This window comes from Clarias gariepinus, chromosome 2 (genome assembly GCF_024256425.1).
Source record: "Clarias gariepinus isolate MV-2021 ecotype Netherlands chromosome 2, CGAR_prim_01v2, whole genome shotgun sequence".
In the NCBI taxonomy this organism is placed as follows: Eukaryota; Metazoa; Chordata; class Actinopteri; order Siluriformes; family Clariidae; genus Clarias; species Clarias gariepinus.
Genome location: NC_071101.1, coordinates 15,508,666 through 15,532,198, shown reverse-complemented (window position 1 = coordinate 15,532,198; position 23,533 = coordinate 15,508,666). Strand labels below are relative to the sequence as shown.

At 39.4% G+C, this 23,533-nt stretch overlaps 3 protein-coding genes across 3 annotated transcripts; 1 reads left to right on the top strand and 2 right to left on the bottom strand.

Annotated features, from left to right (window-relative positions):
* Positions 1 to 1,085, bottom strand: slc35a4 (solute carrier family 35 member A4). Its single transcript, XM_053515059.1, has one exon. The coding sequence runs from the start codon at positions 1,074 to 1,076 to the stop codon at positions 96 to 98; it is 981 nt and encodes a 326-aa protein (XP_053371034.1). The 5' UTR covers positions 1,077 to 1,085; the 3' UTR covers positions 1 to 95.
* Positions 1,086 to 1,387: 302 nt separating this feature from the next.
* LOC128544796 (SLC35A4 upstream open reading frame protein-like) lies at positions 1,388 to 5,171 on the bottom strand. The gene is made up of 3 exons (XM_053515070.1): positions 5,107 to 5,171; positions 2,785 to 2,883; positions 1,388 to 1,616 (listed from the first exon to the last, which is right to left on the bottom strand). The coding sequence occupies exons 1-3, from the start codon at positions 5,119 to 5,121 to the stop codon at positions 1,416 to 1,418; spliced, it is 315 nt and encodes a 104-aa protein (XP_053371045.1). The 5' UTR covers positions 5,122 to 5,171; the 3' UTR covers positions 1,388 to 1,415.
* A 428-nt stretch (positions 5,172 to 5,599) lies between these two features.
* On the top strand, positions 5,600 to 23,533 carry hmgxb3 (HMG box domain containing 3). The gene is made up of 21 exons (XM_053515228.1): positions 5,600 to 5,781; positions 9,163 to 9,320; positions 10,204 to 10,378; positions 10,459 to 10,923; positions 11,623 to 11,721; positions 11,961 to 12,092; positions 13,055 to 13,386; positions 13,481 to 13,572; positions 13,689 to 13,775; positions 14,290 to 14,378; positions 15,459 to 15,557; positions 15,636 to 15,779; positions 15,907 to 16,250; positions 17,482 to 17,612; positions 19,220 to 19,351; positions 19,585 to 19,769; positions 19,879 to 20,098; positions 20,298 to 20,431; positions 20,556 to 20,675; positions 20,962 to 21,171; positions 22,822 to 23,533. Exons 1-21 carry the CDS (start codon positions 5,746 to 5,748, stop codon positions 23,368 to 23,370), a joined length of 3,933 nt encoding a protein of 1,310 aa, XP_053371203.1. The 5' UTR covers positions 5,600 to 5,745; the 3' UTR covers positions 23,371 to 23,533.

Sequence of the window (23,533 nt, the reverse complement as noted above, 5' to 3'; positions counted from 1 at the left end):
ACAAAAAAAAAATCACTTTCAAGAAATGTTTAATGAATTCTGGAGTCAATTCTGTTTGATTTATTGTTAAAACACAAGCCCTGCTTTCGGATCATTCACCTGTAATAGAGGTACACAGCCACTGCGATCATCAGCACAGGCAAAAGAAAGAAAGTAGTGAGCTGCAATCCCAGCAGCCCCCAGGAGAGCACGCTGTTCACCAGCATGGCTGAAGAAATGATGAAGAGTCTCGTTATTCCAGTTCCATGTTTCATTACTACAGACATTAGCAGGCCGTTAGCTGCCTGTCCTGCTACGATGATCCACACCAGTGCTGAATATCCATCTAGGAATGCCTGCTGTGTCCCGCTGCTGTAGAAATATGATATCAGGTTGATCCCCACGCCGAATATATACAGGAACAGATTCTGTAAGCTCAGCGGCAAACGCTGGCTTTTTAAAACTTTCTCGGTGTAGACTGCAGCGAGTCCAGACACAAAGCAGTAAAGGAGCACAAGCAGTAGCCCCCAGGCTGTGATATGAAGCCCGGCTCTCGCGGTTTTCCCTCCCAGGGCTGGGATTTCCCAATCCAGGCTGGAGTAGCTGTGAAGTGCCCCAGCCACCATGAGGAACGCCAGGGCAGCCCACTGAGCGCGGCGCAGCCTCCTCTTCAGGCAGGTGGTGTAGAGCAATGCGGTGAAGGCGATCTTAAGGTTGCTAAGCACCTGAAATGAACTGGGGTCCATGTAGGCCTGCATGAAAACCACCAGGTTGTTGTTGAACGCATAAAGCAGAGCGGGGAGCGCATACGGCAAAATTGCAGCCCAGGATATGGAAACCCTGATGGTGTGGATGTTTCCCGAAGCAAACAGAGCACCGAGAGAGATGAGCAGCTTGGTGAGCTCAATCAGGACGACGCAGGATGACGGGCTGAAAGGGACACGACCGTTTGATTTAGTGAGAGCGATGAGAGGTGCGTGAGAGCCGTAGATCAGGACTGAGATGATTAAGAGTAAGATCCAGCGATTATCAAGGAGCCACCGCTTAGTGCCGGGATGGTCTTCTTGACTAGAGCCAACATTCTTAATGATGATCATCTTCTATATCCAGTCTCAATTTGTACCGTTTTTTTATTTTTCTATCTGCGCTGAATATGATAAATAGTAAAAGATTGAAATGATTAAATCTTGGTTTTAAGGCAAGCATGCAACAAACCAAAAATTTATAATTAACTAAATACTAACTCTTTTGTAGTGCAATATAAAAACAAACAAACTGTCACTTTAACTAGTCACAGGTTTTCACATTTCGTGTTCAGACTCTTAGCCCTGCTTTGTCCAGACAGCTACAGCTAATCAAATAAAAAATTAAACCACAAGTTCATATTTCTTTGATTATAATTGATGCTGCTTCATGATCCCTTCTCTCTTTCACTGTTAATTATTAGGACCTTTCTTCAAGGAGTTTAGATAGTCCTTTATGGTCTGCTCAATGTTTGGAACCTGATAGGTCTGTGCAGCGTAGATGCCTGTAAGGGTTCCCACAGCGACCCCCAACACGGCTGAGGCGCGGAGTTTGGCCACCACATAGCCAGCCAGGAAACCCTTTAGGAACGGAGAGGCTAACAGCGAGCCACCCTGCAGGAGCGGGAGAGAGGACACACAGAAATGTCAAATACGGGAGAAATGTTAAGCACAGTAGGTGATGTTATCACATCCTAAATTCTTCTTAAACACAAAATATGGAACACTCATACTTTATGCTAGGTATGGGAAACACCTAATACAATATCACGATACCCGATTTGTATTAGAATATTCTGTTAATATCACAAATTATAAATATACAAATTCTATATTAATACACGGTGCCTCAAAAAATTTTGACATTATTTGGTAGTCTAACAACATAGCCAATTCTCGATCAAATTATCTCAAATTTTAACAAGATGTGTAAAAACTAAGTTTAATGTTTTACATTTTTTTCAGTAATAATGACAATGTGCCATCACTTTCACCTGACTTAACACCTTGTGATTTTTTTTTTTCCTATGAGGCTACAGTATGCAAAAGGACTGGTCTTTATCCCGCCTCTTCCTACAAGCCTAGAAGATCTTAAGCACAGAATCATTGAGGCGCTGAAGAATGTTACATGAGATATGCCACAGCATGTTTGTCAGGAGCTGGACTACCAACTTGACGTCTTTCATGTCACAGGCGGTGCTCATATTGATCATTTGTCTAGCTTTGTGAAACCGATTATAAAATCTATATCCTCTTGAATAGGCTGTTAGAATTTAGATAAATAAATTGTTTAGTTCTCAACATAAAGCCTAGTTAATTTAATTTGCCTAGGACATATAGTTACTTAGATATTCATATTTTAAATGACGTTAAATTTTTTGGGACAACCTGTATTTTCTTAAATTTCTCTGAAAAATATTTATGAATAAACTAATTTTTAATAAAAATGCAATACACAAGTTTGCCTTTATAAAGCTATAAAACTAAAAATAGCTACAACGTGAGATTTAATATCGTAAACAAAATGCATTACAGATTGACTATGTCTTAAAAATAAAACATATGTAATAAATTGAAAAGCAGAAACGTAATGAGCTCCATAACAGAAATAGAGCTCCGAAGTCGGCTAAAACGACCGATGTTATGCAGCAACTGCTGCTGTAAACCTTTGTAACGTCTCAGGTGTTTATATGTAAACCAATTACATAAGAATGGCATGACTCAATAAATTCATAAACTAAACAAGGGTTTACTGGATATTAGGTCAGGACTTTAGCAGTACCTGTGGTATCCCGAGCTGCACTTCGTTCTCTACTCTTTGCTGAATATTTGTGAGCTGATCTTTGAGATGTGCCAGGTCCTTCAGCTGACTCAGGGGATCCTGCACACACAAAACACAAAGAATACTGAGAACATGACATAGTGACTCAGTCAGACTACTGTAACTAGAACTTTCTTAAAATAGGTGTAGAAGCAACTGTGCATGAAGCTATATTATGCCCACTGCATTTGGGCCTGTAAACATTTAGCAAGAGGAACAACCAGTCCTTAAATATTGATGGATAATTCGACGCCAAATTGCGGAAGAGACGTATCTGTCTATGGAAACTGTACACACAATCATTTACCAACACCACTTGCACACTACAGGAACCCAGCTGGGAATTATTGCCCATTCCCCTTGTACAGTCCTGACCTCGCTCCAAACCAGGAGTTCCTGGGGGGGCCAGTGTTTTAGACGTGAAGCAGACAGTCAGGACATAGGTCCTGTGTACTGAGAAACTTTATATCCAAGCACTAGTAAAACACTGGAATAAGTGCATTAGTGTAGAAGAGGATTATATAAAAAAAATAAAGTGAGTTTTTCCTCTTATAACTGTGTTCTGTTATTCTGCAGAACACTCGAATCAAAAGTCCCAGTTTGACTTGAACAGCCTTCGTAAATGCCATTTACCTTAACAGCATTTAACAGGTGCCCTTATCAAGAGCGACCTATTTTATACATATGAGAGGTTTAGGGTCAACAGAAGCAGCTTGGTGGTGCTAGGGTTTGAACCCATGACCTTTAGATTAGTAGTCCCATGTCATAACCATAAAGCTACTCCTGTCCTTTTACTTAAAGTGCACTTTTACAGGTAAGCATAATTTAAAAAGCTAGAACTTTAAACTACATGTCATTGTGGTTTCCATACATGGTAAAAAAAAAAAAAAAAAGACATTTCAGTTATGGCAACTACAGTGGGGCAAAAAAGTAATTAGTCAGCCACAAATTGTGCAAGTGCTCCCACTTAAAAAGATGGGACAGGCCTGTAATTTTCATCATAGGTATACCTCAACTATGGAAAAATCCAGAAAATCACATTGTAGGATTTTTTTAAAGAATTTATTTGCAAATTGTGGTGGAAAATTAGTATTTGGTCAAGAACAAAATTTTATCTCAATACTTTATCCATTTGTTGGCAATGACAGAGGTCAAATGTTTGGATCATAGTTTTGCAACATGCCTACAGAGGCCAAAACAAGGCTGCATGCACAATCACAGAGAGCACTAAACTTCATAAGTCAGTGTGCCAAAAGACATCATCCTGTGTACATCGAAAGCTGTGGAACTGGTGCTATTTTGACCACTTGGGTTACCACGTCTGTTATTTCATGATAAACAGCTAGTTAGAATTAAGAGTAAATGAGAAAATCTGCATGAAACTGGGCTGCAGAGACATTTGACATGAATCGGCAAGTTTAAGGAGTTAGTGATGCTGCAGTGAGTTGTCTGAGGTGTTTTGAAGAAGATCACTGGAAGATGACAAGAGATCAGGAAGACCTTCAATGAGCTCAGCCCCCCCCCCAAAAATGTCAAAACAATTCGACAACTAGTGCATGATGATCATCATCGGAGAAAAATCCACAACATTGTTACCATTGTCAGTGTGCCATACGGAACAGTGTTAAGAACAGAAACTTAAGTGTATGGGTACAACCCTGAGCAACCTTTTTCACAGTGGAAGAGCCCATCATCTCGACTAACAATAATAGGAAGAGGAATGTCTGCAGCTCGACTTGTGCTTGTTTATTATCTTTTTTGACATTCGTGGCATCGTGCATCGAGAAATGGTCCCAAGGAGCCAGACCGGCAATAACGAATTCTACTGCCAGGTTTTAAGTTGTCTGAGGAACGACATACGGTGAAAACGACCATATCCGTGGCATGTGAATCTTGAAACTTGATTCCCACTCGATGATGATGCGTTTATAAAAGTTAAGCAAGTTAAGCAATGATTGGTAGCTTTTTTCCATGAAAGAAAACTTTACATTTGTTAATATCCAATTAAATAAGTAATTTTAATGTAATAGACATTTAAAGTAACTCCAATCAGTACTGGACAAAGTACCCAGGCAGTTCACAGACACAGAAAGCTAGCATAACAAACTGAGACAGAGCAAGTACTTTGGTTTAGTAGCTGATTAAAGGTGAAGGATCATGACACGTATGATTATTGCTGTGGATAATCTTACCGTCGCTATCAATTACCAAACCATTTTAACCTGCAAACTAGAAGATTTTTATTTGTCGAAAGCAAACTGCAAAGTCGCACTCCACTCTCACCTTGTCATTTGCCATAGTTCGTCCTCGTGTGAATCACGTTCGATAACATCTGTGCTCGACTCGTCTAGTTTGGGAAAAACATGCATAATTACTCCACTGCTTCTGCCTGATTAGATACAGTATAGGAGTTTCTTATAATTTTTTTTTTACTCGTTTTTGTTTTTCTTATAAATATTTTATTGGACACCTGCACATATTAAATAACAATAATAGTAATAACTATTAGTATTATTTTGCAGTTACTTTGATAAGAAACGTAAAAATGAATAAATCAAATGTTTAGAAATGGTAAAACAAGATAATGTAAATATTTTTATTTTTTGTAATAAATAAATGTTAAAAATAAATTAAAATAAAATTACGTTTACTTGTTACTTTTTCTGTCATACAACTAACAAAACATCCACGTGTTTAAAAGCTTTCTTCTGATTGGCTATTATTTATTCATCGCGTCATTGGATTGGTCGCCCCACTTAGCAACACTGCGCCATTTTTAATGAAACCTGGGAGACGGAAAGATCTGTAAATGCGTCTTTCTTTGTATTTAAAAGCCTGCTTATTTTCGCATTACCGCGTTTATTGTGGTATACAGCATGTTTCCAGAGATGATTAAATATCATAAGAGGATTTCTACGTGATATGAAACATTTGGAAAGAATTCTCGGCTCGACAGAGGTAAGGTTGCAACAAGACAGTCGCTCATTGGACAACTCGTGTTGCACAAAGTCAGTATGGAGGTTCGCTGGGGCTGAATGCCGAATAGCTTCCTCATGGAGGCGTAGTGCACTAGGTAGTGACTTTAGTTTACACCGTGTGTAGTGCGGTGGTGTAAGAAGTGGGCTGTTGTTTGGGTTGGGGCCGTTCTCTCTCGGGTGGGGTTATAGCAGCGCACAGACGCTTTGCCTGCAAGCCAGGTTGATACACAGTGTGTAGAGAAGAACACACGTTGAGGTGTGTTTATACATATAGTTAGGAAATAATGTTGTAAAGCTTACTTTAAATACTATATTTTTCTTAATTGCAATAGATTATCTGTATCACTTTGCCCAAAAGCAGACACTGGCTGTTAGTATGATGAAGTCAGTAAACCTGCAATGGTGACAGTCATCCCAGATGTTCTCAACTCCACTCCAGAGATACAGACAGTTTTCTTGGTTTCCATAATAAACTTGATAGTTAGGTCAAGAATTCGGAAAAGCAGAGATGTTGTAAAGTGGCCTTCAAGACTGGAGTTAAAAATCTATGTTGTTCACCCGGATAAAATGCTCCTAAAATAAAATAGAAATAGTCAGAATTAATTATAAGAAAACTAAATTAAATTACACACTGTGTCACTTTTGGCAGCCTGTGTGCATGGAGTCAGCCCGCTTGGTGGTTTTCCTCTGGCTACTTTGGTTTCCCCCCAGGTTAGGTTTACTGGCGTTCCTATATTTATCATAGTGTGGCCAGATTAGCACCCTGTCCAGGCTGTACCCCAGTGGGCCTAAGTCTCCTGGCATTGGCTCCAGGAACATTTACATTTACGCTTATCCAGAGCGACTTACAATTTTTTTTTTGTTTGTTTTTTATCTCATTACACATCTGAGCAGTTAAGGGTTAAGGGCCTTGCTTAAGGGCCCAACAGTGGCAACTTGGTGGTTGTGGGGTTTGAACCTGGGATCTTCCAAACCGTAGTCCAATGCCTTAACCACTGATCTACCTCTGCCCCCAGGAACAACAATAGCCTACCTAGTAGCAACTTCAGGAAAGATCCAATAGCTTGTACTGTACTCTAATACCACTCAAAACAGCCCCATCTGACCTGACATTCTAACATGGCATGGTCTAGGGAGTGAGAAAGAGCCATGATCCTGTACTTTGCAAAAAGTTTATTGTGGAGTACCATGGAGTGTCTATTTTTCTGGACACACAGTTTATATATATATATTGCCACAGGCGATATATACAGTATATATATACAGTATATATATATCGCCACAGGCGATGGTAACATGTAGGCGTCAGGACAGGCGGAGCCTCGAGTTACCCAGAAAGGAGCATGAACAAGACCGGCTATTAATTACTGTACAGTACATGCATCATTTATTATTTTCAAGGACTACATAATATTAACATTACATATAATTTTCAAGAAATGCACATACAGAGGCAGCCAAAGTAATGTACACACTTCAGGAAAAGGAAAATAGTATGATATATAGTAGGGGAAATAATAGTTTGATTCTTAACTGATTTTCTAAGTTGCCCACTTACAAAGGATTGAAGGGTCTATAATTTTTATCATAGGTTTATGGTAAAGGATTGAGACAGAATCAACCAAAAATCCAGGAAAAGCACATGATACAAATGTTATGAATTAAGTTGCATTTCAATAAGAGGAAATAAGTATTTGATCCCCTACCAACCAACAATAATTCTGCCTCTCACAGACTGGTTATGTGCTCTTGTGGTACACATTAATTTAAGAAGGTGCTCCTAACAATAATGTGGTATGTGTATAAAAGCCACCTTTCCACAAAATCTCTATCTTCCATTCAAACCTCACCACCATCGACAAGACCAAAGAGCTGTCAAAGCAAGTCAGGAACAAAATTTTAGACTTGCACAAGGCTGGAATGGGCTACAAGACCATCAGCTAGAAGCTTGGTGAGAAGGAGACAACTGCTGGAGCAATTATTTACAAATGGGAGAAATACAAAGTAACCATTAATTGCCCTATATGCAAGATTTCACCTCATGGACTAAGAATAATCATGAGAAAAATGAGAGACCAGCCCAGGACTACACGAGAGGAGCTTGTGAATGATCTCAAGGCAGTTGGGAGTGCAGTCACCAAACAAACCATTGGTAACACAATACACCTGCATGGATTTGAATCCTTCAGCACAGCAAGGCCTCTCCTCTTTAAAAAGAAACAAGTACAGACCCCTCTGAGGTTTGCCAATGAACAGAAAAAAAATTGGGATAAACTGCTTTGGTCAGATGAGAACAAAATTGAGCTCTTTGACATCAACTCGACTTGCTGTTTTAAGAGAAAGAAAAATGCTGACTATGAGACTAAGAACACCACAGTCCCTACAGTCAAGCACGGAGGTGGAAACATTATGCTTTGGTGCTGTTTCTCTGCTAAAGGTACAGATTGACTTTGCTGCACTGAGGGGCCAATGGATGAGGCCATGTGTTGTAAAATTTTGGATGAGAACCTCCTGAAGATGGGTTGTGGATGGGTCTTCCAGCATGAAAATAACCCCAAACATACTGCCAAGGCAACTAAGGAGTGGCTCAAGAATTCAATTCAATTCAATTCAATTTTATTTGTATAGCGCTTTTAGCAATTTTCATTGCCGCAAAGCAGCTTTACACAGTCAAAAAAATTATTTAAGTTTGTATGAAATGTGAATTTGTATGAATCAAAATGGTCAGTTTGTCCCTGGTGAGCAAGCCGAGGGCGACAGTGGCAAGGAAAAACTCCCTGAGATGGTAATAGGAAGAAACCTTGAGAGGAACCGGACTCAACCTCAATCCTCATTTGGGTGAAACAGAAAGCAGTAAATGATCTGCATTTATACAGTGTGTAGGGTGGGAGGCAGTTCAGCTATAATAGCTGATGTTAATTGATGTTAATATGAAGTCCAGGTAGTTGTTGAAGACCCAGGTAGACTTGTAAGAAGTTCCAGTCATGAACTATCTAACTGTCAAGTCCCCAGAGAAACAGTTGCCAACACCAGTCAAGGCCAGAACCGTCTTCTAGGTAGAGACGCATCCCAAGAATAAGCACATTAAGGTCATGGAGTGGTCTAGACAGGCTTTAGACCTTAATCCAATAGAAACATTTAGAGAAAATCTTTAAAGAATAGTGGATCAAGATGCATCCCAAGATGTATGCAAATCTGGTAAACAACTACAAGAAACTTCTTTCCACTGTGCTGTGCAGCAAGGGTTTCTCTACCAAGTACTAAGCCATGTTTTGCTTGGGGATCAAATACTTAAAATATTCAGAAATTTCTATTTTATATGACTTTCTTTTTCTGTGAGAAACTTATGTGGTATTTGTAGAGAAATCTTTCACTGATGGAGCCTATATATGAGGAAACGGATGTGAAGGTGACTGAGGAGGTGGAGAGCTGTTGTACGCTAGTGGCGCTCACTTCATCCAAGAAGAAGAGAAGGACCAAAGGCACCACAGAACATGCAGAGAAACCCAAAAAACCCAGGTAAAGCATGACATCTTACCCCTGGAGTAAGCCTGTGTATCTTGAAAAATCCTATATCTATTACTAGTATGTTAACGGTACACTCCAGTGGTTTAGTGCAGTTTTAGGGCAGTTACTGAATCAGTAAATGTTTAACCTGTTTATCTGTAGCACTAATAATCCAAAAAAGTCCAAAATGAATATCTTACAAAAAAATATTTATCAAAGACGTGAGCAACACAGGCACAGTGATTAGCACTGTCGCCTTGCACCTCCAGGGTCTGGGTTCGATTCCCGGCCAGGCTTAATTCCCGTCTCTGTGTGCATGGAGTTTGCATGTTCTTTCCATGCTTGGTGGGTTTCCTCCGGGTACTCCGGTTTCCTTCATCTATCCAAAGATAGGCAGGTTAGGCTAATTGGCGTTCCCAAATTGCCCTGTGTGAATGAGTGTGTGAGTGTGTCTATGTGTGTGTGCCCCTGCGATGGATTGCCACCCTGTCCAGGGTGTACGCTGCCTCGTGCCTTAAGTCTCCTGGGATAGGCTCCAGGTCCCCGCGACCATGAATACAGGATAAAGCGGTATATACGATGAGAGCGAGTGAGTATGAGCAACACAAGGAAAACAGTCCTTAGTTACTAATTAGAAGATTCAGTGCGGTCCACACTCCATACAAATCTATCCATCTAATAAATTAGTTCAGTTCCTTGAATGGAAGAGCGATACATATTTAAACCTTAAGTTTTGAGGAATGTGTTCTACAAAATTTGTAGAACTGCCCATAGAATTCCATTACAAGTTTCAGAGTAATGGAGATACTGAAAACTGCTGGAGTATCTTTTATAAGGTGACTGGAAAACATCTAGCTGCTCACCTACTACTGGACTACTTATCGGTCACCTGTAGGTCTGCCTACCTGCTGTATTACTTTGACGTGCATCAGAGGTTGCAGCAAGAGAATCCTGACATGCCCCAGTCTGAGATCAACAAGCGCATCAGCGACAGCTGGAAGAGGCTCAATGTAGCTGATAAAGGATATTACCTGGAGAGGGCCAAGATGGAGAAAGATGGCGTAGACCCAGTAAGTCATGAAAATTGTTGACGTGAACTTACCTGATTGATGAAATGGCACCTGAATGCATGTTTTCTGTCTTTTAACAGACCACACAGTCATCAGCTTCTCAGGATGTCCCAGGCTTCCGTAGAATTCTGCCAAGAACTGACTACGTTCTCCTTTCAAAGACCTCAGTGGCGGAGGAGAGGACCGGGACTTCCATGGACCTTTGTATGGATGGTGATTCTCCTTTGGCTCTGGGTAGTGAGGTAGAACTGGTGGAGCAGTGTGTCACCATGGAGCCTCTCGCTGACGACACGGTTTTAAGTAGATCTGGAGCGCTCCAAGGCATGGTGCCACAGTGTTCCACCTCAACTGGGCGACTTCTGACTTTCCCACAGCATAGTCACCAGTCTACCAGTCTGGTGGTGAAGGAGGATGGAGGTGGGGCATCAGGCAGGGCTTTTGGCAGAGCATATGACATGGAAGTGGAGGAGGGGTTTGAGGGTGTGACTGCAATTTCACAGGTCAAAGCGGATGCTACACATCTGGTAGCCATCATACCCAGTAATGTAAGACTCAACATGGCATTCCTTTTAATCCAGTATTGAGATGTTTTGGCATGGACAACTAGCTCAATGTTGGTTGAAGAAAATGAATGAATGAATGAATCAATCAATAAATCAATTAATAAATCAGTTATTTCATGTTTATCACTTCAGTCGCTTTATAATTATGATTTGTTTTGTTACATGTGCAAAATAAATGATAATATTATGCAGTAATTTCTGCCAGCTTTGTTTTCCATGCTGTGGCACCATATGGTCACAGAACCAGGACCATACAGGGATAAAATATAATATTAAGAAATTTAATTATTAATACAATAAATTGAACATCTGTAGCAAATACATGCAGTTTTATTGTCATTACATTGACATTGGGCAAAAACATTATGCTTTTTGCTGACAGACGGAGAAAAAAAAATTGCATAAATCATGTATGTTATTAGATGCATTGGATACATTTACAGCATGGCTATTGAAGAATATTAAAAAAGTAAATGTTATCATGTAAATGTTTTTTTGCAGGGTATTGCAATGTTTCTCTGGGGTTTTAGTAAACCATTTTTATACTGTATGCATTTCTAAAAAAAAAAAAAAAAAAAACTTTAGTTTTGGTCAGACTCCTCTATACAAACAACAATTTGATTTATGTGTTATCTTTATATTTACATTATAATCAAGGCATGATGTGTGTCATATTTTTAGGAGCTGGTAGAAAACAAAGTCCTTCCTGCAGTCAGTCCTGTAGTGATGCTCCCCTTGGTAAACCAGGCCAAACCAGAGCCCAAACCCTCCTTTAAACTGGTCAGTAGTATCTCTTGATGATTCTTGCTGTATGCTTTTATTAGTTTAGTTATTTCAATCATGCACATACTGATTATTACAATACTATTGTTGTGTTGTATTTAGTATAATTGTATGCTTTATACTGTTTAAAATCACTGGACTCTGTGGTAATATCTGAATTACTGTAAATAGTAACATTTGCTAAAGATATTAATAACTACTAGTAATAACAGTTTGACCGTGAACTCTGTTTGCAGTCCATAAAGTACACTAGGAGGGGTCGAGGCTATTGTAGCACTCCTGGATGCTCTTTCACCTACGTGACTCGCCATAAACCTCCTCGATGCCCTGACTGTGGACAGCACCTCGGTGGAAAGTGGGTTCCATCTGTGAGTCAATCTATCTCCTCTTCTGTATGTTACTTATTTGTCTTTAGATTAAATGAATTAATTTAATCTGTCTTTCTTTTTAACATATGAGGCATAAAACATGACGAAGCCTTAATGTGAAGTAGAATTACCATCATTCTGATTTATAAAACGCAGACATGGCATACTGTATTTTTCTCACTGAAATCATTAGACCTTGTTCTTCTTCATCTTCTTCTTTTCTAAAGGTTGAGAGTTTATAGACCTTACATTCTTGAAACTTTTCGATTTATTGGCCCCACAAATTCCTAGCTTAGCATTTAACATATTCATAGACAAAAAAAAATATACTGTTAGTCTTAACTATCTGAGCATCTACTATCCAAATCAGTGTGAATTAGTAACAAAAATAAACAATGATATAACTGAACATTATCCCTTTAACGTTTTAGGTAGAGCACATTCTATTATTTACAAATATGCCAAACTTGACCTGATTGAGCCATCTCTGCCAATCGGTTGAGGTATGCTATGCTAAAAAAAAAAATCACTAGATGCTACTTCGCCTTAAGCTAGTATACCTTTTCCATTTCTTACTTCCATACCACATGAATATGGTTTTTACAATTTTTTTTAATGTACTTTTTAATACTTTTACCATAAAGCGACATCTAAACAATTTGGAAGAGGCCTATGCTGGGGTCTTTTAAAAAGTTGTTGTTGTTGTTAATATTGAGGAAATGTTTTAAAGGTTAATATAATATAAACCTAAGATGTGCTCTACTGTCAAAGATGCTGTTGAAATAATTCAACCACATGCCGACTAATCAGAATTGAGAATTCACTATAAAATCTTTTGGTTGTGGCTGTATGAGATCTTAATCAGACTGTCTGTTTCCACATACTGTATAATATTCTATCCTGATTTCCCTTTTGAATGTCAGTTTTGCTGAGGGATTTCATGAGTCTCCATTTCATTTCAGGCCGCCAAAAAAGCAGGAGCTGGTTCCAGCTCATCTCCACAAAAACTGAAAGGTCAGGTTGATGGTTCCAGGTCCATGGCAGTGTCCTCCAAAGTGGCTATTCAGAGCACTGTTAAGCCCTCTGACACGGTCACAGGACAAACACAAGCACCCAAGAGCAAAAAAAGTGACAAAACTGTGCTTCATCCTAAAGTTAAGACTGATGTTTCTGCACTCACAAATGCCCCCGGATCCTGGAGGAGAGAAAAGATGGGTGTAGTTACAGTTTATCAACCAGCCGGGGGCGACAAAGACTTAGAAAGCATTCAGCTGTCAGGATCAACGACTGTCATGTGAGCATACTGGTTAGATTGGAAATTGAATTTGGTATATAAAGAAAGAATTGTGCTGCAAATCTTTATTTCATCTTTCATTCAATTTGTGCAGTGGGTTAAGTGGTGGCTGTGTTCGCGTCATTAGCAAAGAGACAGGACAGAAACGGCGCATACGGGCTATTCTTCCTGCTCCTGCCACCCCAAGTAAGCATTGTATTAAATGTATGATTAAGTTTTTATCCCTTATATACTGTAGATGGAGTTACTGGTGATTGGTACTAGATGCAGCTGTTGTAATGGCTGTTTTTTATCTTTACCAGGTATTTCATCTCAACCTGCTGTTGTTCAGTGGATTGCAGTGCCTCCAAGTAAGATTAATGGAGACACAAAAATCACGACTAGAACAGGTAATAAAAACTAATTGGTTTGATAAATATTAATTATGAGAAAAAATTTATACAAATTCCTTATGTTAGTATTAAAAACGGTTATTTATTTACACATAAAACACCTTTAAGCTAATAATTCATATTATCTAATTTTTACTTGATATATATTCAGAGTGATACCAAACTTCATGCCGAGGGGGAAAATTAGGTTGTTTTTAGTGAACAGTATCAGTTTTAAAGATGGTTGTGCAATTCGGAGACAAACCCGCACTACTCTATATGCATTTACTGAACAACACATGGCAAGTGTGTGATTTCATACTAAATAAAACTAAGTAAGTCATGTGCGATGCTACAGTAAATATTTACTTCCTTTATGTTACACACTTTCTTTGTAAAATAAAGTATTGCGTAAATCCTATGTATTAAAGAATTGCTTTTTTTTTAATAAATTGGTAGTAATCTTTAAAATATTAGCTTTATGGTTGCAATCTTTGTTTTTTTTTTTTATATTATTATTCTTTTTTTCCAGTAAAGCCACAAAATGAGAGGATTTTGAGCTTGAAACCCAGCACACTGAAGCAGCTGGGTCACTCTGTACCTCCCAGTGCCTTAGAACAGGTGAGAGAAGCTTGGCACTAATAATGTGGCTTCCTGTATCCCTCAAGTCTTTGATAAAAATGTGGGTGCTTTATTAACATTTATAACCACAAAACATACCATAAAGTCGATTGGATAGGCTATGTTAAATGACCCCTAGGTGTGACTGAGTGCATAAATGTGTGGTGCCATGTAATGAACAGGTACCGCATCCACCACAATCCTAACCTTGCTGAAAAAGAACTAGTTATTATATTTTCAGATTTAAATGTCTGTACATTTTTTATATTACTTAAATATATTGCTCTCACAGCTGCTTTATTCGGCATGTTGTGAATGCACATTAGAGTTTTACAATTTCAAGAATTTTGATTTTTTTTTTTACACTTGTAGTTTTTGTAAAAAAAAAATAATAAAAAACCTGATGAACAATATAGAGCAAGTTGTTTTTTAAAAAAAAGAAAGAAAAGGTGGTTGAGTTAGGAGTGAGAGTATGGGCTAATTGGTCACTAATAATGCATCCTCCAATCAGTCATAACATTAAAACCATTAATCTTATGCTCACCTAGATTTAGGGTTCACCTTGAGCCACCGGATTTTGGGTTCACCTTGAGACATTGGCAGCAGATCCTTTGGATGCTGTGGGGTTGTGGGGTAAGGCATCAGTGGATCGTACTTGTTCGTTCAGCACATTCCATTGGTGCTTAGATCGGATTAGGATCTGGGGAGTTTGGGGGCCCGTGTTGGTGGCCTGGGGCTTTATTCCTGCTGGACCTTGTATGCAGCAGGCTTTGGTGCACTGGGTGTTCTGGTGCCTTTCTACCTCTGGTTGATTCTTGTGGGCATGGGTGAGACTTGGGTGCTCATGGTTCTGTCACCAGTTTACTGGTCTATGGTTTGTTCAGTGTTGTTCCCCTAGCGATGGCGTTAATATTATGGTTGATTGGTGTATACAGTACTTAAATTGGAGAAACACATCAATGTTCTTTGACTTATTGTTTGTTAGGATTATATTGATTGCACAAACCAATTTTGATCACATTTCCTTTTATATATGCAGTGCAGTGTTTTCCTTATGTATATGTTTGTCTTGCATGTTAGAAACCACTTGCAGTCAACAGCAGCCAGTATGTAGTGACTGAACGGGGAGTGAAGATCCTCTCTATGGTGCCTTTGAAGAAAAACTCAAGCTCTTCACTGGTATGCATTTAAAAATTATTTAATATGCATAAAAAAATATTTATTTGTTGATTTATTTTTATTCTTATGCTTCGGCAGGCTCTAGGCTTGTCTACAGCGCGGGGCAGGGGAAGATGTAAAAACCCCTCCTGTAATTACGTCTATAAGAACAGGCACAAGCCGCAGTACTGTCCGATTTGCGGCTGTGAACTCGCCACCAAAGCTACCAAGAAAGCCAAAGCAGTGAGTTGCTGCCTTAAATAGGCATTTTATCAAGGCAAAGATATTCTGTTTTATTCTGATATGTTATTTTTATTTGTATTTTGTGAGGCTATACATCAGTAAATGTGACAATGTCTGCTTTATGCAGTCGTCTCTTGAGCCAGCAGATATGTCCACACGTCTGTTGGACCCATCTCAACCTTTCACCCCAGGCCAGAGGGAGCTACAGCGTCAGTCCACTGTGACCCTGCTCAAACACAGCCTCCAGTTCCCCGAGAACGAAGCTGAGCTCCAGGACATCCTGACGCACATACACAACCTCAACCAAGCGCACAGTAAGACAGATAAAGAGGACAGTGAAAAGGATGAGGAGACGGACGGAGTGACGGAGGAGCACTGCGGTTCCCCACAGGATGGCTGGCCGAGCTCGTACGAGCCGACAGCCACTCACTGCAGTCTGTGCAACTGTCCGCTTTACAGAGGAGGAGAGAGGTGAGTGTTTGTGAGCAATGCACTGAACCAGTATCTGCGTATATACTGTACAGTACAGTCAATAAAATGAAAGCAAACATTGAGCGAAACACTAAATTGTTTGAATTGTTGAATTGTTAAAAAGACCCTGAGAATTGTTGTTTGGAATGCATAAATAAAGTGATAAAGTTGTTAATCTAGCTACATAAATAATAATAATGGTAGCTTTTTCCTTTTAAATCAAATGACTATTTATTTATATATTTTTTAAGTTAATATAAAGTTTTATTTCTTTTTATAAAAAAAGTGATGTACACTGCCTGACCAAAAAAAAAAAAAGAAAAAAAACATTTTTTGGACTGTATTACAACTGTGACATCATTTTGATAAGCTTATGCAATGTCTTCTTTTCACATGTGCCGTCTTCAGTACATCCCAAACATTCTCAGTAGGTTTAGGGTCTAGACTCTGTAGTGGCCAATCCAGTTGTGAAATCGATGTCTCATTCTCCCTAAACCACTCTTTCACAATACAAGCCTGATGAATCCGGGTATTGTAATCTTGGAATATACTTTTCTCATCAGGAAAGAAAAAAAATCAATTATTTCGAAAAACCTGTTCATTCAATATATTAAGGTTCTCAGCTGCGCTTTCTTTTTTGTGGACCCATAGCGATGTTGAACTGAGCCCGGACCAACATAAGCAACCCCGGATTATAACACTGTTGTCACAGGCTTGTACAATAGACACTAGTCATGATGGGTGCATCACTTCCTCCGTCTCTCTTCTATCCGTGATGCGCCCATTACACTGGAACAGGGTAAATCTGAACACATCAGACCACATGACCCTTTTATAATGTTCCTCAGTCCATTTTTCATGCTCCCAAGCAAATTGAAGGCTTTTTTTTCCCGATAAGTCTCACTGATAAGTGGCTATTTAGCTTTCGGTTAGGATTAAATAACTCCTTGCAAGATGAAACATAATAATCACTGCAATAATTATCTAATGGAAGGCTCTTAATTATTTGCTTAGTTAAATCAAGCTTATGGCTTCTTTTTTTTTTTTTTGGCAGGAGGTCAGTGTATTCCTTGTTGGTTTGGCAGGACCGTTCACTTTATTTATAATTACAACAGAGCTGGTCTTTATAGTCAGTGTTTTTTTTTAGGTTTAGTTAATTGAATAAATTTATCTTCAGTAAGTGCTTTATTCTGGTCACTCTATCCTATATGGTGTGTGTGTGTGTGTGTAGTTGTTCTATAGCAGGTCAGCAGCAGTGTTGGTTAGTAACACAGGTTCTATTGAAGCCAGTGTCTCTGCAGCTGAAGACGTGTCTGAACTCACAGTGTCTGGCTCTACACAGCTTCACCAGCCTCTACCCAGGTACCCTCACATGCTCACAGAATGATACACTTACACATAGATCCCATCATAGCTAAAAACACACCATCTCATATTGTTTAACAGTAAGAAACACATTTGACTTGGCATTTGTCCTGGCATTTGCCCTCTGTACACCACCACACTGAATTTGAAATGAAACACTCAAAACAGTCAAGAGTTTCTGTTTCAATTCAAGGGGTTTGACAAAAGTGTGGCATCAACCATCAAGGAAATAAATCCATTTTCATACCTACACACATTTTTGGGGCTCATAAATAATGGAACAAAAGGCAGATATGTAGTTGAATGGCCTGGTGCGATCTGTTGCCTTTTTTTCCCCTCCATGACTAATCAAGCATATTAATGGCATGGAGGTGGTTCTGAGTGTTACACTTGCATTCAACCTTTAACATGAGGCCCAAAGAGGTTTCTATGCAACTGAAAGTGGCCATTATTAGACCGAAAAATAATCAGTCATCAAAAAGATGCCAATACAATACAAAATTAACTAGCAAGCTCAACAACAGCAAAAACCCTGGAAGCCCACAGAAGACAACTTACTGTAAGTGGATGATCGCAGAATTCTGTCCATGTTGAAGAAGAACCCTTTTTCTAGCCATGTAAGGAACACTCTTGGGGATTGTGACAGTCTACAGTAATGTATGATGTTTATTGATGACCTGACTGCATAAAGACCCACAAACCAGCAGCAGCTAAAAGCCTGGCAAAGCTTCTCAAGAAAGGAAACTCAGCATTTGGTCATGTCCATGGGTTCCAGACTTCAAGCAGTCATTGACTGCTAAAGATTTTCGTCCAAGTATTAAAAGCAATCCGTGCAGTTTGTTCCATTATTTATAAGCTGCCCAAATTGGGTGGGTGAGTGAAAATGACTGTAATTCCAGAATGGTTAATGCCACAATTTTGTCAAACCTCTTTAATTAAAGCTAATAATCTTGACTTTCCTTCCATCTTGAGTGTTTCATTTTAAGCTTAGTGTGGTGGTGTACAGAGGCCAAATGGCAAAAAAAAGTATCTTTGTTCCAAAACCTAGGGGCCTGACTGTATATTCAGTACTCTGAAAAAAGTCTTGAGCAACCCCTCATTTCTATATATTAAATGAAGTTAAATTAAGGAAATGGAACAGATGTTTTACTGCGGCAGGCTGCGAAGCGGCTTAAGATGCAATTAAAAAATTGGTTGGCTATGTACGGTAACAACCTCAGCAGCAACCTCGTTTTCCCTCTCGTCTGTTCCAACCACTCACCATTCAGCATCACAGTATAGTAATCACCGGCCTGATCATCTGTCATCATCTGCACCTGTTTCTCACTGGTTCATGTCTTAAGTTAAACAAAAAAATATTCCTCTGAAGCTGCTCAGGTACAGGACTGAAAACGAGAGCCACGAATGCCCTTCAGGAAAACTACTCCTTAAGTCTACATTAAAAATATGATAAACTATGGCTCATGGAATGAAAATATAAAGAAATGAGGGGTGCCTCGTGACTTTTGCAAGATACTGTATAATAATCCAGAAGAATTTATTTCATCTGACATGTAAATATAAAGGGTAACACATTATTTTTTACCAAAACATGTGTGTCTCAGGTTTGTTTAATGTGGGAAACCAGCTGCTGGTAAGTTTGGACTTGTTCTTTAAAATCCGGAGTCAGATCAAACAGGGTCAGGATCCTTCGCTCGCAGCCCTCGACATAATCAACAACACACACTGTCCACCAGGTAAGTGTACTTTGTATTTATATATATGAAAGGTAAAAAAGTTTAATTTACCTTCAAATTCCTGTGAAGGTAATATCAGCTGAAATATGAAACATTTTAGTATGATTGTCAATTTAAGCACCAGAAACTTAACAGAATTAAATACCAAAACAATTATCACTATTTCCAGAAAAATAAACCCTCTTCTTCATTCCGTACCTGATATTCCCCCCCCCCCCCCCTCCTCTCCTCAGGTTGTGTGTTAAGTCCAGATGAACACACGCGTGTGCAGGAGCTGTTGTGCAGTGGTTACTGGGCATTCGAGTGTCTGACGGTGCGCGATTTTAACGACATGATCTGCGGAATCTGCGGCATCGCACCTAAACTGGAAATCGCACAACGCAATACGAACGTCGTTCTCCAGCTGAAAAACGTGGAGGTAAAGGAATATTCTCTATCATCGTAGTACTGTAAAGTAAAATTGTAACAAGAAGCACTTGACTAAATTGGATGGAGGTTCGAACACGGTTTCTGTCCTCTCGCTGAAGTTCACATGGCCGGAGTTCCAGGCGTCTGACGAGGTGCAGGTGGAGGAGTTCTGGCTGGCGATGGAGAGCGAGGCTCTGGAGCAGGCAATCTTTCCTTCCAGTGTCTCCATCACACGCTTTGATGCCTCCATTATTGCTCCCTTCTTTCCTGCACTGATGAGGAGCTCCGTGGTCATAAATACAGAGAAGGACAAGATCACCACCAACATGGAACACACAGGTGGAGTTATTTTCAAACCAAGATCATCCATAATTGTACACTTCTTTTGATTGCTACACACATTATGACTGAAAAAATGAGTTTGAAACGTTTTTGTTTAGAATTTTATGATAATAAAATGATGAACGTACAATATGTTATATATAATATATAGCTGATTATAGCATTATAATGGTGTATGTGTGTGCTGGCTGCACAGGAGACTTGTCCATGTTGATACGTTTAATCCATGACGGTCATCTAAGACCAGAGCAGATGGAGCAGCACACTGAGGAAGAGCTACGGTCTATATTGGAGCAATGTGGTGTACCTCCAGTGCCACACAGCACCAAGGTATATACACACATTCTTTTACTACATGTGCACACACTGCACATGTACTGTAAATATATGTGCTTGTTTTACTGCACTGCCTGTCTGTGGGTTTATGCTGAGGAGTTTTCTATTCCGCTGGCAGGATGAGTTGATGGTGTCCGTGTGTTTGCTTTACACACAAGTACAAAATGGGCTTTCGACAGCCCCCGAGCCTGCTGAACACCTCACTGCAGGAAAACTCAGCAAGGTGTGCCCTCACCAGGTACATATCTTCTCTGCTCTCCTTACAAGGATTACACTCTGTGTAGGAATGAAAATATTTTTATATTTTTATACTTCTTATAAAATCTTCCTATAAATCTTGCTTATTTTTATAAAAACGACATTACAATAAAATCAAGTGTTTCATGAATCCTTTCATTTATTATGTATGATATGTTAAATAAACACTCATTCAGAAACATCATTTAACAGTAAAATATGGCTAATAAGCAAGTTAATGGAATATACTTTCATGGACAACATTAAAAAAATATATATTTAAACAGGTGGTGTGTGGATCTAAGTACCTGGTGCGTGGGGAGAGCGCTCGCGATCATGTGGACCTGCTTGTGTCCACTCGTTTCTGGCCACCCGTGTACATAGCGGAATGTGCTCAAAAGGTGGCGCTGTGCGCAGAAGCGCTGTACCCCGAGCTGGCGTCACAGATGTGGGGGAGGAACCAGGGCTGCTTCTCTGATCCCACGAGTCCTGTAGAGGTCAGTACGATGTTTGTGTAACATTTTTTTTTTTTTTTTCACCAGTCATGTGTATGTTTTTGACTGAGTCAAGCAATTAGATTAAAACAACATCCAAATATTGGAATGGTTTGCTTTGGGCTTTGTGTTCTTTCATGCCTTAAACCAAGTTGTTTAAGTTTGTCTGCACTTGGTTTATATGCTGATATATTTTCTTGCTTAAATTTAATTTGTAAGTGCTTATTGTCATGGCCGTGTTCAAAATAAAATATTTTAAATAAAAGAGAGTAAGGGAAATCAAAAACTAAATAAGCAAAAGTGACTTGTATCTTAAATAGCAAATATGTCATTTATATGTACATTTCATATATCGTAGGTGTATATTTTAACTTACAGTAATAAATATTTTATATTAGATGCCACTCTCAAGTTCTAGGTCCGTTTGCATAATCTTTTCCTAGTACAAGGCAGAGGTTTTTGATTGCGCAGAATAACAGAACACTGTTAAAACTACTTTTATTTCTCTATACAATCCTCTGCTACACTAATGCACTTACCCCAGCGTTTCACTGGTGTTTAAGTACCATCAAGGTAGAAAGGTTTTCTTTTTCCCTTTTTTTTTTTTAGTACGCAGAAGCCATGATTGTACTGCCTGCATCACATCTAAAATGCTGGTCCCCCAGGAACTGCTTTAAAGCCCAAACGTGTAGATAATATAAATTACAATAACTCCCAGTCGAGTTCCTGTAATGTGCAGGTGGTCTCCATGAATGGTTGTTTGATTTTCAAGGACCAGGCATCATTTGCCTCTTTCATAATGTTTGCACCGTTCACATGATTCACTGCGGCTACGAATTTTATCATCAACACTTTTATGATTTCTTTAGCAAAACGTTTTAGTTTTACTTGACTGTCTCAAATTTACAACAAAATATGGGCAAGTCAAATATTACAAATGCGTATGAGATATAAAGTATTCACGATTAAGAATGAACAACTAACAGAATCAGGACAAATCAAGAAACAAAATAAAGGACAGAAACATAATGACAGAGAGCATGCAAGGGCAAAACTAAAGGTCATAGGAAACATAATCAGAAGTAACTATATAATAAGAGGAAGACGATCCCTACAGCGTGGGACATCAGATACAAATGAACTGGAATAGCACTGGGTGGGATGTGTTTTTTGACATCCTCAGTCTTAAATTCTGAAATCCAGGAGAGGTCACAGTCTTTGAGGAAGTAAATTTTAAACTTTGGGAGCTATAAGCTTAAGCCAAGACTGATAACAGAGTTATCAGATAATAGTTTGTACTAGAGTTTTGGGTCAGCAATGAGAATTGGCATAAGATCATCATAGGTCTTGTAGGTTTTGGTGCACCTCTTTTGTTTGTAAGGTTAATTATATTACATATTAAGTACAGGGTACTCAATGCAGAAAGAGGCAGGATATGTTTTCCAGAAAATCGTATGTCTCACTTCCTCTATTGCATCCCATGCTTTGAGTTCGTGACAGAGAGGCTGTTTTGACAAGTTCTGCTTTTTAAATGTCCAGCAGGCACACTATTGCTTCACAGCTGTGGCTAAACATTTAGTTAGAAATGAAAACCAAGAGTAGGTTAGAGATATGTAGGAAAGTTTTAAATAAACTACTCTTTTTCTTTCTCAGTATGTCTCCTGTCCTGAGCTCCAGGACCAGCAGTACAGCATGGACCTCTCATCTGTGGACTCCAACTCCCATGTTCACCCTTACACCAAGTCCTCCTCGCGCTATATACTGCACCCTGGTGATCCTTCCCTCTCCTCATCCTCGTCTTCTTCATCATACCCCCACCGTGCCCTGACTCTTTGTAAGGAGCTGCAGTCTTACTCCAATCTGGTTGCATCCATGAGCAACAGTTTAGAAGAGAACGAGAAAAAGTCTGGGGAAAAAGCGAAGCAAAGGACGCTCGTGTTCAACAACGCAGCACATTACTACCTCTACAACCGGCTAGTCGACTTTTTAAGCAGCCGGGACGTGGTGAGCCAGCAGATGGCCGAGGTGCTCAGGGTGTGCCAGCAGGGCGAGGTGGTGATGATCCGAGATGCCCTTTACAGGCTTGGAGTTGCGCAGCTTAACAGAGAAGATGAGGAGAGGGAGCACATGGGAGAGGAAGAAGAGGCAGAGGCAGAGGGAGACGCAGACGCTGTAGCTGTGGACGATGTGGTGCTAGAATAGAATAGATATAGAGGCATTTGTACTCAAACACTGTGAGATTTTCAAGAAGAGGATCTTCAAGAATAAGTTATAATATGAAAATCTGAAACAGTAATATTTATTGTCAGTATGTGTGTAAACTCAGAAACTGTGGTCATTTTCATATTAAAGATAACCACTCAGA